This window comes from Anastrepha ludens, chromosome 5, assembly GCF_028408465.1.
Source record: "Anastrepha ludens isolate Willacy chromosome 5, idAnaLude1.1, whole genome shotgun sequence".
NCBI lineage: Eukaryota > Metazoa > Arthropoda > Insecta > Diptera > Tephritidae > Anastrepha > Anastrepha ludens.
Window position 1 is genome coordinate 53,508,718 of NC_071501.1, and position 16,787 is coordinate 53,525,504.

Here is a 16,787-nt window from a genome sequence, read left to right on the forward strand (position 1 = left end):
CTTTACTTGCAGGCTACTATTCATAACTATTAAAAATTCACTGTTTCCTGATGATAGTGAAAAAATTTTGCTGCAAAGGCAAAAAGATCGCAGTAGAGGTGAGGCTTTGTTAGTTGCTTGGTCAAGGTCTACATCAGCTTCATCAATTTATAGGTAAAGAACACACAACATGTGCTATCTAACAATATTATGTATTCGGTTGCTTACCGCTTGGCTCGCGACATGCGGTTCGTCTACCTAATACACCTCTAAAAATTATGTATGCTATTCACAGTAGCTCATTTGACTTCTTTTTTATTTATTTTCAATTAGTTTAAACAAAAAAATTTTAATCTATGTATTGCTTATTACATTTGATAAAAATTTCACTTTAGCTCACAAAAAATCAAAGAACTACAGAAACTGCAAATGCATTATATAATATGAACATTGTGTTTGTATTTTTAGATTTGACAGTCTGGCGAGGCAGGAAAATTTCATTAAAAAAGAATAAGAAAAAAGCAAGTAGTGCATTTAGTGAAAATTTTTCAAAATGGCCTTAGCTAGGCCATGTAAGGACATATGTAAGTGTAGTGATCTTTCAAAATTTAATAAGTCCGAAGCTGTCAAACGGATTTCAATAGGAATCACAGACATTATTGCTTAAAATACGCAGTTCAATATAATATAATGAAACAAATTTTAAAATTTTGTCTAAAAACATCAGACATTTTTTTTATTTAAAATTTAGTTTATTTGAGTAATTTTTTACGATATTAAGGAATATATTATTATTCCTTAAAATTTCACAATTGTTTAAAAAAAAATTATAATCATGGAGGGTCTTTGAGGTATGGCAATTTCAGTAGCGGCGCGCCGCAAATGAGCTGCCTCGTATGGAGTATAGGATTTCGAAGCATATTTTTTTCCAAAGCTTCAAAAAAATCGAAAGACTACATACATGTTGCGTATATAATATTTTAACGGAATCTTATCTATAAGTTAAAAAAGAACTTATTTATATTTTATTAGCGAATTGAGCGGACTTAGTAAATTAGATATTGAAATACTTACAAATTTATAAATTATTGTATATTAAACTGCTGTTAAAACGTTTTCATTCGACAAGTACTAGGGTTTTTAACTCCAACAAGATTAGATTATTTTTATAAAGTTTAAACAAAACTATATCGTTTGCCTCTACAGGCCTTTAAATATAAAAAATTCATCCCTAATGTGTTGCTGTATATACATATATAAAGCATGGTAATGCATGCAATCACAGCTGTCAGAGTCTAATCTCTCACCCTTCTACGAATTGCGGACTTACAGTTTTTTGCCGTCTCAAAACGGCAGCTGGTTTTTTCGAAAAGTTATATCAATGAAGTTTTGCTCTTGCTTACCGAAGAGAGAAAACTTTGTGAAAAAACATTTGACGCTCCTGTTCACATAGTTCCTAAGTAAACATGCATTCCTCTCTTCTATCACCATAGTGTCCAGGAAACGTCGCTCTTTTAATCGTTACTTGAATTAACTTCCTCGGAAAAACGTCACTGAAATGCATTGAAGAATCGAAGGAAAAACGTGTTTTAGCATGTACTGCGTAAAAATGGTGCTTCAAATAACATTTGTAGATTGCGACTTTATGTGGGCAATAGCAAAATTTTCTTCTTCCATTGGGCCACATGTTCCATTGCTGGACTTATTGCATGCAAGCATTTAATTTTCACGTTGATAAAAAAAAGTAAAAGAACAAAGTGTTGTGAGGGTATATTAATAATTTTCATAATTTAAATTAAAGGGTTGAAAAATAGAGCATCACGTGAATCTTTCTGTGGCCGCCATAGGCGACCTGATTTATATGTGAATATCATACATTTCGTGCGTAGAGAAACCGAAATCCCAGATTATAAAAGAGGCATTTCCTAGTAGTCTCACATAGGCATGCACTGAAAAATCTCATACCATTTCTGGCATAATAATGTAGCCATAAAAGCTATTTCCCGTTCGCAGGCGGAAGATAAGCTCTCAATAAAGCACCCAATAAAGGGCGAACATCCCAACGTATGTATATGTAGAAGATATTTCCAGATCTACTTTTTATACTCGGGTGCTCAAGGGTATTTAATCTTGTTCACATAACGTTTGTATGCAACAGCATAAAGTAATCGTGCGCTTTACATCGTCATCATTCGTACCGGTTCAATAAATATATAAAATGCGTATACCCTTTTTTTGGATGTTTGACCGAGCTCCTCCTCCTCTTTGTGGCGTGCTTTTTGATGTTGTTTCACAAATGGATGGACCTACAGTTTTAAGCCGCCTCCGAACGGCGAATGGCTTTTTGTTTAGGAGCTTCTACATGGCAGAAATACATTCGGAGGTTTGCCATTGCCTACCGAGGGGCGACCGCTATTAGAAAAAACTTTTTCTTCATTTTGGTGTTTCGCGGAGATTCGTACTTACGTTCTCTGCTAATTCCGAATGGTAGTCACGCACCAATTCATTCGTCTACGACGAAACGTATATACCCGAATCTGCTATTTTGCTTATAAAAGGAGTTTCGTTCTTCTTTTTAACAATATTATCAGTAAATATCGGCCGCCGTAGCCGAATGGGTTGGTGCGTGATTACCATTCGGAATTCACAGAGAGGTCGTTGGTTCGAATCTCGGTGAGAGCAAAATTAATAAAAACATTTTTCTAATAGCGGTCGCCCCTCGGCAGGCAATGGCAAACCTCCGAGTGTATTTCTGCCATGAAAAAGCTCCTCATAAAAATATCTGCCGTTCGGAGTCGGCTTGAAACTGTAGGTCCCTCCATTTGTGGAACAACATCAAGACGCACACCACAAATAGGAGGAGGAGCTCGGCCAAACACCTAACAGAAGTGTACGCGCCAATTATTTATTTATTTTATCAGTAAATTTTTGGATTCAAATCATTTATTTGTTCTACATTTGTTTCTGAATACCCGACATTTTCATTATGGACATTCTTCTTCTTCTTAATTGGCGCTATAACCGCTTACGCGATTTTGGCCGAGTTTAACAAAGCGCGCCAGTCGTTTCTTTCTCGTGCTAACCGGCGCCAGTTGGACACACCAAGTGAAGCCAAGTCCTTCTCCACCTGATCTTTCCAACGCAGAGGAGGCCGCCCTCTTCCTCTGCTACCACCAGCTGGTACCGCATCGAATACTTTCAAAGCCGGAGCGTTTGTATCCATTCGGACGACTTGACCCAGCCAACGTAGCCGCTGGATCTTTATTCGCTGCGCTATGTCTATGTCGTCGTAAAGCTCATACAGCTCATCGTTCCATCGTCTGCGATATTCGCCATTGCCAACGTGCAAAGGTCCAAAAATCTTACGCAGAATCTTTCTCTCGAACACTCCAAGCGTCGCTTCATCGGATGTTGTCATCGTCCAAGCTTCTGCGCCATACGTTAGGACGGGCATGATGAGAGTCTTGTAGAGTGTAAGTTTTGTTCGTCGAGAGAGGACTTTACTGCTCAGTTGCCTACTTAGTCCAAAGTAGCACTTGTTGGCAAGAGAGATTCTACGTTGGATTTCAAGGCTGACATTGTTATCGGTGTTAATGCTGGTTCCTAAATAGACGAAGTCTTTTACAACCTCGAAATTATAACTGTCTACAGTGACGTGGGTGCCGATACGCGAGTGCGCCGACTGTTTGTTTGAAGACAGGAGGTACTTCGTTTTGTCCTCGTTCACCACCAGACCCATTCGCTTTGCCTCTTTGTCCAGTTTGGAGAAGGCAGAACTAACAGCGCGGTTGTTAAGGCCGATGATGTCAATATCATCGGCATACGCCAACAATTGTACGCTCTTATAAAAAATTGTGCCTGAGCGATTAAGTTCTGCGGCTCGTACGATGCTCTCCAACATCAGGTTAAAGAAGTCACACGACAGCGAGTCACCCTGTCTGAAACCTCGTTTGGTATCAAACGGCTCGGAGAGGTCCTTCCCAATTCTGACGGCGCTGCTGGTGTTGAGCAACGTCATCTTACAGAGCCGTATTAGTTTTGCGGGGATACCAAATTCAGACATCGCGGCATACAGATAACTCCTTTCCGTACTGTCGAATGCAGCTTTGAAGTCGACGAAAAGATGGTGTGTGTCGATTCTCCTTTCATGGGTCTTTTCCAAGATTTGGCGTATTGAGAATATTTGGCCGATGGTAGACTTTCCAGGTCTGAAGCCACACTGATAAGGTCCAATCAGTTGGTTGACGGTGGGCTTCAGCCATTCACACAATACGCTCGCTAGAACCTTATAGGCGATATTTAGAAGACTAATCCCGCGGTAATTGGCACAAATTGCAGGATCGCCCTTCTAATGGATTGGGCAGAGCACACTTAAATTCCAATCGGCAGGCATGCTTTCATCCGACCATATTTTGCATAGGAGCTGATGCATGCACCTTACCAGCTCCTCGCCGCCATGTTTGAATAGCTCACCCGGCAGTCCGTCGGTGCCCGCGGCTTTGTTGTTCTTTAGCCGCGTTATAGCTATTCTCACCTCGTCATGATCGGGTAGCGGAACGACAATTCCGTCGTCAACGATTGGGGTATCGGGATCTTCACTTTCTCGGTGACATGCGCAGCTGTCACTGTTTAATAAGTTCGAGAAGTGTTCCCTCCATAATTTAAGATTGCTCTGTACGTCAGTCACCAGTTCGCCGTCTTTGTTCTTACAGGAAAACGCCCCGGACATTAAGACTAGTAAATTAAGAACTTTTGATTATTATGCGACAAAATTCAGTATTTTTTTAATGAGCGGAGTAAATACTTAGATAAATTAGTAACCTCTTAATCCCTTTCAAATTTTCAATTAAGGGGTAACACCACTGTAGAAATTTCAAAAAATTGATTTTTTTTTTTATAAGCTTAAAAAATTCTTTGAACCTTTTAAAATACAGAACAAAAAGTTTTATACGTTACCGAAGTTTATTTCATAAATATTTTAAGCTTTTAACCAAGCGTTAGTGACTGCTACCTAACGATTTCTCCAAATTTCCAAACTTTAAACGCGTTTTTCTCAAAACACGTTTTCTGAAATTGGCACGCAGCATAACTCAAACAATTTTAAATATTTTTAATCAGGTTTTTCACTACGTCTGTATAATAACCTTCTTAAGAGAAGAGCGTAGGGGATTTTCGATAGATTCATTTAAACGATTGTTATAATTATTTAAGTGCCGTTTTTTTAGTCCAAAATAGAGTATTTTCCTTCAAATGCTTGCTAATTCCACAAAAATTAATATTTTTTAAATCCCCTACGTGTTTCTCTAGCTATTCTTATCTAGATTAAGAAAAAAAAATTTCCTTGTTCCAGATTAAAATTTGCACCCTCTGTGCTGCGTGCCGCGGAGCTCCTTCAAGAGAAACCACATTACAAAAATGTCTCCAATGCCGCCATTTTGTAAAATTTTTCGATCAAACTTTGTAGTTTTGTATTTTAGTATATAAGTAATAACTTCCCAAATCAGAGTGATTGTTTTCCTTTTCTTTCAACACAAAAAAATTCTTTAAAAATCGTGTTTATTTTACGCGTGTAGAGTGGTGTTACCCCTTAAAAGGCAACATTTTCACAGCAGAAAGCCGAACTATTTTTGATGGCAAATATGGTAGCTTTAAATATCACAAATAATATTTTCAAATATGTTTGATTGGTAAAAAAATTGGCTAACATCAGCCAGCAATAAAAATCGAGAGTGCAAGCCAGAATCCTCTCGTAGAGAGGAGAATATAAAAAAAACGCAAAGTACCGTCATGGTTGGACGTAGTAGAAAGCTGACGTTTAGTGTTCACCAGGAATATTTCTCAGAGTAGAAATTCATAAACAGTGAATATCAAGATTTTGGTTTCAAACTCACTATTAAATGAATACTTCGGGTGCAAGGTACAGGGCGCGAAAGTTGCTCATGTTACTGTTTTTATGATTATCTACATATGTATATATAATCTGCGAGTTTGTAAAAATCCACAAATTTGAACAAAAACCATTTATGTTTGTTTACTAACGGTATAATAATTACAAACTATTGTATAAAAAACAGAACTAATATCAGGTGAATAATATGACAACCGAAAAATTGCAATGCAATTACCTCCTTTATTGTTCACAAGTCGTGCTATTTGTTGTATTGTACAAGGTGGCGCAAAATCATTCTCTCTATCGGAAGATTTATAATTTTTGCCAATGTTGAACAGCTGCAGTATACGAACAGACAAGCAATGGAGCGCGTAAAGCTCAAAATAAGGATTTTCATCTCACAAAATAAATCTTTTGTGTTTGGTAAAAAATGTATTCAAAAATAAAATTGGATGATTAATTTTGCGCCTCCTTGCATTAGGATAGTTGTGAAAGTGTTCTTTTTGTTTCACAAGTAAAATTTGAATACCACAATACAACTTTGAAAGGATGTTTTGTAGGAACAGTGCATGAAGTAGTACACGTGTCACTTTAAACCAGTCCTAATACTATATCACAACAGAAGAAATACGATAAATGTCACGACTTGTGAACTTCCTAACTGTATCATGTTATCATTGATCTATCGAAATCAATTTCAAGTTATGTCTGAGAAAATGTTTGCAGTTTCTGTAGTAACCTCTTTAAAAATTCCAATTGAATTTACGTTAATACATTTTTATCAGAATAGCATTATGGATTACAAAAGTTGTGTGTTTTTTATTTAATGCATTTATTTCATAGCTATTTATATTTCATTTATTGTTTATTTAATTTTTTCATGTTCATTAGTTACATAATTTGGTTAAAACTTTAAATGAAATTTAACATCTAACTATCACAATTGTAGATTGGTTTTGCCATTCCCCTTATTAAATTATCGATGTTCAAAATATCGAAAAGTTCAATTTAAGAGATAATGGGTCTTTCAAAAGTGACGCCTAGATGTAAGTAGTGAATAATTTCGACACGGTACCTTTTTTACCTATATCATCTTCGACGTTTGTCATGTAGGCAGATGTACAACTTTATACGATAGAACAACGCATTAAAATTATTGTAACTTTTTATAAAAATGGTCGATCTTTAAGAAAAACTTTTCGCAATTAATTTTTTAGTGGAAATAATCGTCTCAATGAGTCGACAATTCAAAGGTTGGTGAAAAAACTCCAAGAAACTGGTTCTATCAATGATAGAACAGGAGTCACAAACCAAAAAATGGACGTTCTATTAAGAATATTGGAGCTGTAGCGGAAAGTGCCGCTGAATAACCAACAGCGCTATCTCGACGTTTTCAACAATGAGGTATTCATGAATTGAATGTTTGGTGGACTTGACTGTAGATGTGCTCATGTTGCTAAATAATGTTATTTTTCACATATAATTGTTAAGAGCCGTATGGTATGGTAGGTACGTAGGTCCGTTATGATATGTTATGTTAGGTTGTTGTTGTTGTAGCAGCATAAACATTCCCCATACTTACATACGGGGAATGCTGCTGGAGTGACAGTCCTTGGCCGGATATAAATCCGGGTCGTTTCGGTAACGTAGAACCGACTGTCGTGGAAACGGTTATGTTAGGTTAGGTTAGGTAGTGCTGGCTGATCTGTAAAAATATCTCACTTAGACCTCTAGGGTCCATTGTGTTGCCTGTGCTATGTATTTCGGATTCGAACATATCATTTTATATAATTCGTACTGCACGTCTTCGCGAGTTTTAACAAGCCGTTCATCCTTTTGTCAGCAATATCCTTCAAGGATGAAAAATATGTTGATCCTAGGCACATTTGTCAAGTACCACAAAGAACAGGGCGGTGGCAAAGTAGGTGCTCCAAAGTACCCCTAGTATTCGCTCCATTGCATGTGTTTCACGTATCGCTTTGCACTAATCTCATTTTGGCTGCGTGATGTGGGGTGAGACAGTGTCCCGCCAGTTCTCCAGCCAATATTTTCCTAGGCACTGATAAAATAATGTTTGCAGTTTTGGTATTCCAAGTCCTTAGCATACTTTTGGCAGTTTTGTACGAGGTTGAATGGTCCCATATCGATTGCGTTTCCAGAGCTAGTCCCTCAGTTAGAAAGGGGAGTAATCGGTCCTTATGACCCAGTTACAGTGGAACTCCTAGTCTTCTAGCATGGTTACCTATTAGACAATGACCGGTTAATACACCTATCAAAGTTCTTGTATCCTCTCTGTTGAGTTTTAGCGGGTAATTTGAACGACCACGGCTTAATTATTTTGGATCAATTTGTTAATGTCAGGCTGGATCCCGTCTATTGCGTTATTTTATTTTTTGTAGCGGCATACATAGGTTGGGAATCTTGTTTCGCACGAGTACGTTGTTGGAAATGGTAACACATGCAGAGCCTTGGTGGAGAGTTGTGGTTATTAATCACGGATCCTGTATAAAAAATCATTCAGAGCCATTGCTTTGAAAAGCGTATTTGTATTTGGCGTCATTTCTAAAAAGAATCGATAGATCTACTTTTACGTACCTTCAGGCTTTGCGTATTTATTAGTCAGGTAGCCCTGTTGTTTGGTCTTAAGCTGTCGGTGAAGATAGCCACTGAAATTTTCCCAGATCCGGTTCTTATTACAACCATTTTTAACTGCTTGTTTTTTCTTAAATTTACGAATTTTTATAATTCCATATATATTTAGGGACTAACACAATTCGGTAAATTGAATTTTAAAAAGGGTAAATTTTTTAATATATTCTAATAGCGGTCGCCCTTCGGCAGGCAATGGCAAACCTCCGAGTGTATTTCTGCCTTTTTCTGTAGGTCCCTCCATTTGTGGAACAACATCAAGACAGAGGCCACAAATAGGAGGAGGAGCTCGGCCAAAATGGGTGTATGCGCCAATTATATATATATACCTTCTGCTCAAATATGAACGAGACGTTATCAATAAAACGGTCCGCGGATGACATATGGCAAAAATAAATTTTTTGTTTTTTGGTACGACTGTTATAAGCTTACATGGCAAATTTCAGCGTGATATGTCACATAGTTTGTTTTCTGTGCTACAGTACACAAGTCAAGCTCGAGTGAGTTCTTCAAATTCTCTTACATGACTTCAATTGTCTCAAAATGTTTTCCACGGAGCGGCAACTTGAGCTTGGAAAACAGGAAAAAGTCACATGGAGCCATATCAGGCGAATACGGTGCTTGTGGAATGATATTAACATTATTTTTGTTCAAATAATCGCGAACAAGACGTGATGTGTGAGCTGGTGCATTATCGTGATGCAAGAACCATGACTTGTTGTCCCACAATTCCTTCCTTTTAAGACGAATGTTCTCGCGCAAACGCTTTAAAACGTCTAAATAATATTCAGCGTTAACCGATTTTCCGATTTGTGCGATTTTCAAGCACAATTTCCTTTACTTTTCCGATGTTTTCGTCGTTTACTGATGTTGCTGGACGACGTTCATGAGGCAAGTTTTCAACCGATGTACGGCCCTCTTTGAACGATTTGTACCACTGGAAAACACGTGCACGCGATAGAGCAGAGTCCCCATAGGTTGTCTGAATCCGAAATTTTGTTGGAATAAAATTTCAAACAAATTCTTTGTTCAACTTGAATTTCCATCGTTAAATTCGAAGAACACACTCGAGCTTGACTTGTTTACAGTAGCACAGAAAACAAACTATGTGACATATCACGCTGAAATTTGCCATGTAAGCTTATAACAGTCCTACCAAAAAACAAAAAATTTATTTTTGCCATATGTCATCCGCGGACCGTTTTATTGATAACGTCTCGTTCATATTTGAGCAGAAGGGATATATGTACAATATATACATTTTTTATGTCCTTTTTTTTAATATTCATTATTTTTTATTTTCTCCACAAAATAACCATTAATTTCAATAAATGTATTTAATCTGTAAATCTACTGTTGAAAACAGTTCTCCACATTGGTGTAAGAAGAAGCGGTACAGTTCCTCGTTTTGCCTATTTTCAAATAAATTTTTGAACTCTTTCGGTCAGCAGTTTTCGGTATACCATTTTGCAATTACTGTATGAGAATAATCTAACGGATTATCAGCAACAATTTTTGCTCTGGTGAAGTAAACTAGCATTCACAGGTGGATTTGCTCCTTTCGGGCTCCATACCATGGGGTCCAATTTTTCACTTCACCAAGGCCACATTTATCTCGTCGGTCGACGATTTTTTCAATCCTTCTCGAGGCTCATCCTTCACAGAAAAATGTGCAGTTCGGAATCTTTGATACCACTTACAAATAGGTTTAAGCAATGGAGTGTCCGGTGTAAAGTATTGAGTAACGCATTTCCTGCTACGTCGCTGGCGGATTGTATACTCACATTGCATCAATTACACGGTACTACAGTGAATCAGAACTTTTGAAGTGACATGATGAGCACTATAGATCTAGCCGAGAACGACGCGGAACCGTGTTGAAAAAATTTTTAACACCCTTAAATGTTTTATTTATTGTTAAAAAACCGATTTTGGGTGTTTTCCGACACTTAAAAATTCGTAGCTCGTCTACATTTTATCCGATTTCCAATCTTCCAGTTTTGTTGAAGTAAATGTTAGTCCTTCTGAAGTATGTCTTCTATTTTTCACCCTAAGCAAAAATAACCACTGATTTTTCAACACAAAACTTAAATTGCAGTCAATTTTTCCAATTATTGCTAGTTTAACGAGATGTTGTCGGTGTATCTGAGAAGTCTCTGCAAACGTCCCGAATGCGACCCGAACGCTTAGCCTTCAGGAAGCCGTTGCCAGGGTAAGGCTCTATTAGTTTAGGTTAAGTTATCTTTTGTTTGGTTTGTATAGGCTAGATTTACAAGCTGTGTGAATTTATTTACATATTTTCGTTCGGCACTGAAACACACTTAATTTCATTCTCATTTGTGTGTACATTAGGTTAATTTAAATGAGGTTAGGTTAGAATGCTAAGTTTTAATAGGTCTTGATCATTCAAGAGTGATGATTTTTCACACTCATTAAATTGTGCATGCTTACCAGCAAATTACAAACGGTTCTGCTGTGTCATGCAAGCTTCGGTTGGTCAGTTTGGATTAGGTAAGCTTGGGTTATAATGAGTTTTGATATGTTAGATGTATTCATAGCTATGTAAACTTATTGCTATCTTTCAAAATTAGCCACAATGAGCAGTAAAGCACTATCGGTCATGCGGTATTCTCTCGCAGTCTCGGTTCAGCTAGATTTTTAAAAATGTGGAAAAAAACTTAAACGAAAAAAATCCTAACTTTTACAGTTTTCAATGTAGGAGGATGAAAAATAGCTTATTTCGAGCCCATTTTATTGGAGTTTAAAAATATGTATATATTTGTGGTGCCCGTTGGAGAATAGTGGCCAAAAAATTGCATCACATTGAAAAAAACGTGGAAAAATTGCACAAATCAGAGCTTGTTATTGAAATTTTCGTTGAACGTCAATCGTTCAATCTTAGAATTATATACATTCATAACGCACATACACTCCCCTTCCCAATAAAATAAAAAATCGGTCGAAAAATGGGTTAGTTATGTATTTTTACTTCATCAAAAACACCATAAATCGGGTTTTTAACAATAAATAAAAAATTTGAGGGTGTTTTGAATTTTCTAAACACAGTTTTGTGTTGTACTGGTCTTAACCTAAAACGTGCACTATATTACTTGAAGAGTTCTTTCGATTTTTTTTTATTTTGTGGCACCGTGTTATCTTACAATTTCTCGTCTTCATTCTAACCGATTTTTCTGTAATTTTAAATGCAACATCGTAAGTATCTAAGCTAGTGGCATTTTAAAAATTTTCAAAAAAATAAAAGATCGCCTTATTTTGTCACATATATTCACAGATACAGTCTGTGTCAGAAAAAAGGAACCGCGATTATTCATGAAGTATAAAATATATACATATATTCAACATTTTTTTACATGAAAGTGTGTACAAAACTACGAGTCGCAATTATTCAATAAGCCGTGTAGTTTTCATCGTTGTCGAGTATAGCCTGGCATCTTCTTCATGATTTGAACTAGCTCGTCGACAAACAGGACTAGATTTAGCGAACTTGACGCACGAGTTGCTTTAAATCATGGACTGGCCTTCCGGCAAAATGCGTTTTCATAGTTCCCCACACATTTTTAAAGGGGTTGGCGTCTGGGGTCTGGGAAGGCCAGTCCAATACTGTGACGCCAATTTCTTGTTTTGTTGTTTCTCAATGTGTTTTTCGGAGAGCAGTGGTTTTGATGATGTGGGACGGTAGGATATTTTCGCCTCCTTCAGTCGACGTTCGATGGTGTTGACACTCACATCTATTCCCTTTTTAGCAAGAGCAGATCGTGCTTGGCGTAGTCACAAAGAAGGGTCCCGCTTAAAAAGTTGAACGATCACTTTATCCTACTTTGTCACTCGCTTCAAGCCGCGCTCAGAAAAGTCATCAACATTTTTGTACACCTTGTACCGCTTATTCCACATCACAACCAACTTTTTTGATTTTTTAATTACTTTTGCAGCCGCGTAAGATAATTTCGGTCCTTTCGAATGCGTGTATAAAAATACCGCCCTAAAACGCTTCGCGTACTTCTCACTAATTTTTGTTTGGTTGCGTTTACGGCAAAGTTTCGAACGACACTAACCTGAGTTAGCACTGGCGTCGTAGCCCTTGAGTGGGTATGCAGCAAAAAAGAACGAAAGTTCTTGTGGTTTCTTCATATAAATTTAAAAGAAAACATTGAATTAATTATTTTTCATAAGCACCGGATGTGTTTTAGAATCAAATAATTAATAAGAAACAAGCGCACAAAAACATTGGGCTAAAACTGTTTCATGAAACATTTCTTTCAATTTATTTGAATGTATGGCTTCCTATATGAAGTACTCCTTTCTGTCCATACGTACAGTCTGTTTAATGGAAGCATGACCGGCAAAATTAAAACTTAGAGTTCTGTCATAAAAACAATTTACATACTGCTAAATAGGCCTGCCCTTTTCGCAATATGCGTTGTACAATTTGTTAGTTCCCTGAGAAATTTAAAAAGCGTACGTTGTTTTTACAAAACTCCGTTGGTTTTACAAATGAAAAATGATTTGAAGAAGTGTTCCTATGTACTTACAGGGTGAACGATATGAAGTGTTACCTATTCATATTTTTATTGCTTTCAAAGACAAAATTGTTCAAAAATAATTACAATTTTAATATATATTCACTTTAGCTCGATATGTCCACCTTGTGCCTTGACTATAGCCTTCAAACGGTCAAAAAATGAGTTGCATGCTGCACGAATGTGATCTTGAGGTATTTTGGCTCATTCTCGTATAATCGCTTTTTTCAGCGCATACATACTGGCATATTTTTTAGTCCTCACCTTGCTCTCCAAAATGGACCAAATGGAATAGTCTATCGGATTTGCGTCTGGCGAATTCGAAAGCCATTGTGTGGACGAAATGAAGTGTGGAACATGATTTTTTTACCATTCTTGGTTCACACGAGCTTTATGAGACGGTGCCGAGTCCTGTTGGAACGTCCATGGTCTACGACCGAAATGTTTGCGTGTCCACGGCTCTAAAACAGCATATAAAACATGTTCCCGATAATAAGTCGCATTCACTTTGACACCAGGCTCGATAAAAACGATTGGAGAGCGTCCATCAGCGGTCACTGCGGCCTAAACCATTACTTGCGATGGGAAATTGCTTCGAGTGACCATACGAGGCTCAAATTCTCGTATGAGCGTTCTGTCAAGTAACCCCGATCGTTTTGAGTGTTTATGAACTGCTCAATTGGGAAATTTTTTTCATCAGAAAACACAATGTTAGGAAACTCGCCACGTTCGTGCAAGCGCAACAACTCCTTTGCTCTTTCGCACCGAACTTTTTTATGCTGGGGTGAAAGATCAATAGAATTGGAATTTAAGTGTGCTCTGCCCAATCCATAAGAAGGGCGATCCTGCAATTTGTGCCAATTACCGCGGGATTAGTCTTCTAAATATCGCCTATAAGGTTCTAGCGAGCGTATTGTGTGAAAGGCTGAAGCCCACCGTCAACCAACTGATTGGACCTTATCAGTGTGGCTTCAGACCTGGAAAGTCCACCATTGACCAAATATTCTCAATACGCCAAATCTTGGAAAAGACCCATGAAAGGAGAATCGACACACACCACCTTTTCGTCGACTTCAAAGCTGCATTCGACAGTACGGAAAGGAGTTACCTGTATGCCGCGATGTCTGAATTTGGTATCCCCGCAAAACTAATACGGCTATGTAAGATGACGTTGCTCAACACCAGCAGCGCCGTCAGAATTGGGAAGGACCTCTCCGAGCCGTTTGATACCAAACGAGGTTTCAGACAGGGTGACTCGCTGTCGTGTGACTTCTTTAACCTGATGTTGGAGAGCATCGTACGAGCCGCAGAACTTAATCGCTCAGGCACAATTTTTTTATAAGAGCGTACAATTGCTGGCGTATGCCGATGATATTGACATCATCGGCCTTAACAACCGCGCTGTTAGTTCTGCCTTCTCCAAACTGGATAAAGAGGCAAAGCGAATGGGTTTGGTGGTGAACGAGGACAAAACGAAGTACCTCCTGTCTTCAAACAAACAGTCGGCGCACTCGCGTATCGGCACCCACGTCACTGTTGACAGTTATAATTTTGAGGTTGTAAAAGACTTCGTGTATTTAGGAACCAGCATTAACACCGATAACAATGTCAGCCTTGAAATCCAACGTAGAATCTCTCTTGCCAACAAGTGCTACTTTGGACTAAGTAGGCAATTGAGCAGTAAAGTCCTCTCTCGACGAACAAAACTAACTCTCTACAAGACTCTCATCATGCCCGTCCTAACGTATGGCGCAGAAGCTTGGACGATGACAACATCCGATGAAGCGACGCTTGGAGTGTTCGAGAGAAAGATTCTGCGTAAGATTTTTGGACCTTTGCACGTTGGCAATGGCGAATATCGTAGACGATGGAACGATGAGCTGTATGAGCTTTACGACGACATAGACATAGCGCAGCGAATAAAGATCCAGCGGCTTCGTTGGCTGGGTCATGTCGTCCGAATGGATACAAACGCTCCGGCTTTGAAAGTATTCGATGCGGTACCAGCTGGTGGTAGCAGAGGAAGAGGAAGGCCTCCTCTGCGTTGGAAAGATCAGGTGGAGAAGGACTTGGCTTCACTTGGTGTGTCCAATTGGCGCCGGTTAGCACGAGAGAGAAACGACTGGCGCGCTTTGTTAATCTCGGCCAAAATCGCGTAAGCGGTTATCGCGCCAATTAAGAAGAAGAAGAAAGATCAATATTCGTCGAATGCTGTCTTGCGACTTTTTCAGTTCTTTCGCTATTTTTCTTCCACTTCGACGTGGATTTCGTTCAAGTCCAGCCTTCACTTTCCGAACCATTTCTGGCGCTGTTGCGGTATTTTTTGGTCCACCTCCATAGCGTTTTACAATGCTACCAGTATCTTTGTAACGTTTTATAGTGCAATACACAAACATTTTATTCACTTTGAGGTGACTGAGCTCACGAACAATGGCTGGTTGTGATTTTCCAGCCAAATATAACGCAATCATACTATTACACTTGAACTCCATCACAGAAAAAAAAAATTCAACAAAACTGAGACGCAAATGCTTTTGATGGCTTATAAACAATATATTGAACTGTCATTAGAACAATTTTGACGTTGATGTCATGAGCTGTTTTGCAGATACAAGCAGTGTGAAGTTGGTAACACTTCATATCGTTCACCCTGTATATGAATAATAAAGGTCCAAAAATGTCATTTGCATCTGCACAAAAATATTTGAAAAAATCGAAAACGTTCACAAATAAATGGATACAACAATATACCGAAATTAAAAACGTTGGCAACTTTCCTGTTTATCGAAAGTCCCGATTCGAGGACATTCACGTACAGAAGGCCTCAAATTCGAGAGCACAGTAAAAAAAAAAACGCTGTTCTCATTATCCTACATAAAAAAAAGACTTGCATGGGCTAAGGCAAATTCAGAACGGAATTGGGCAAACGTAATATTCACGGATGAACCTTTTTTTTTTGAGCGAATAGTTGCCTAGGTCGGTCCTGGTGGACGTTGATAATTAACAACTTCAACGAACTGTTAGCAACGAGTTAAGGTTCTTGTTTGGGACTGCTTCTCCGAAAAAGTTTTTGGCCGTTTATTTGCGTTTACCGCCAATTTGATTGCAGTTTTGATGAATAAAATTAACCAAAAAGCATTATTGCCGTAAGCTGCGAAGATGTTTGGAAGAACCAGCTAACCTTGGATTTCACAAGAAGACAACGATTCCAAGCATAGAAGCCGTAGGTTTGTTGAATAGAAACAGCAAAATGAGATGAAAATGTTGGCCTAGCCTTCACAGTTGCCTGATGCCAACTGTATTGAAAATGTTTAGACAAAACTTAAGAAATATCTATGGCAAGCAGATATTTTGGAGCCTCCATAATTTATGCTGAAATTGATACACGTAAACATCGAAGATGTGAAGCATTGTAGAAAATGATGGTCACTATAAGTTCGTGTGTATAGTGTGCTATAGTGTATCAAACGACGGCAAAACAAATTTCAGACTGATTCATAGGTTAGTTTGGATTTAGGGAATATTCGAATAAGACGTGTTTCGTGATTTTCGTTAAGATGGAAAAAGAGCAGTATCGTTCGGTAATTCGCTTTTTGTTTTTGGATGGGAAAAAATGCGAGGAAATAAAAGCAAATTAGGATGCTGTCTATGGAGACGCTTAGCCATCTATGACCCCAGTTAGACACTGGTTCAACGAATTTAAACATGGGCGAACATCCGTTTTTGATGAG

The 16,787-nt window shown here is 38.2% G+C and overlaps 1 protein-coding gene across 4 annotated transcripts in view; it reads left to right on the top strand.

Annotated features, from left to right (window-relative positions):
- The window catches only part of LOC128864911 (phospholipid-transporting ATPase VB), a 77,973-nt gene that overhangs the window by 57,858 nt on the left and 3,328 nt on the right, over positions 1-16,787 (top strand). For 2 of the 4 annotated variants that reach the window (XM_054104674.1, XM_054104675.1), the window contains exon 17: positions 13-153. In XM_054104674.1, the coding sequence (XP_053960649.1) occupies positions 13-153 (141 nt within the window). Of the gene's footprint in view, positions 1-12; positions 158-16,787 lie in introns of those variants that run through there. The other 2 variants (XM_054104677.1, XM_054104676.1) reach the window with 2 other exon arrangements.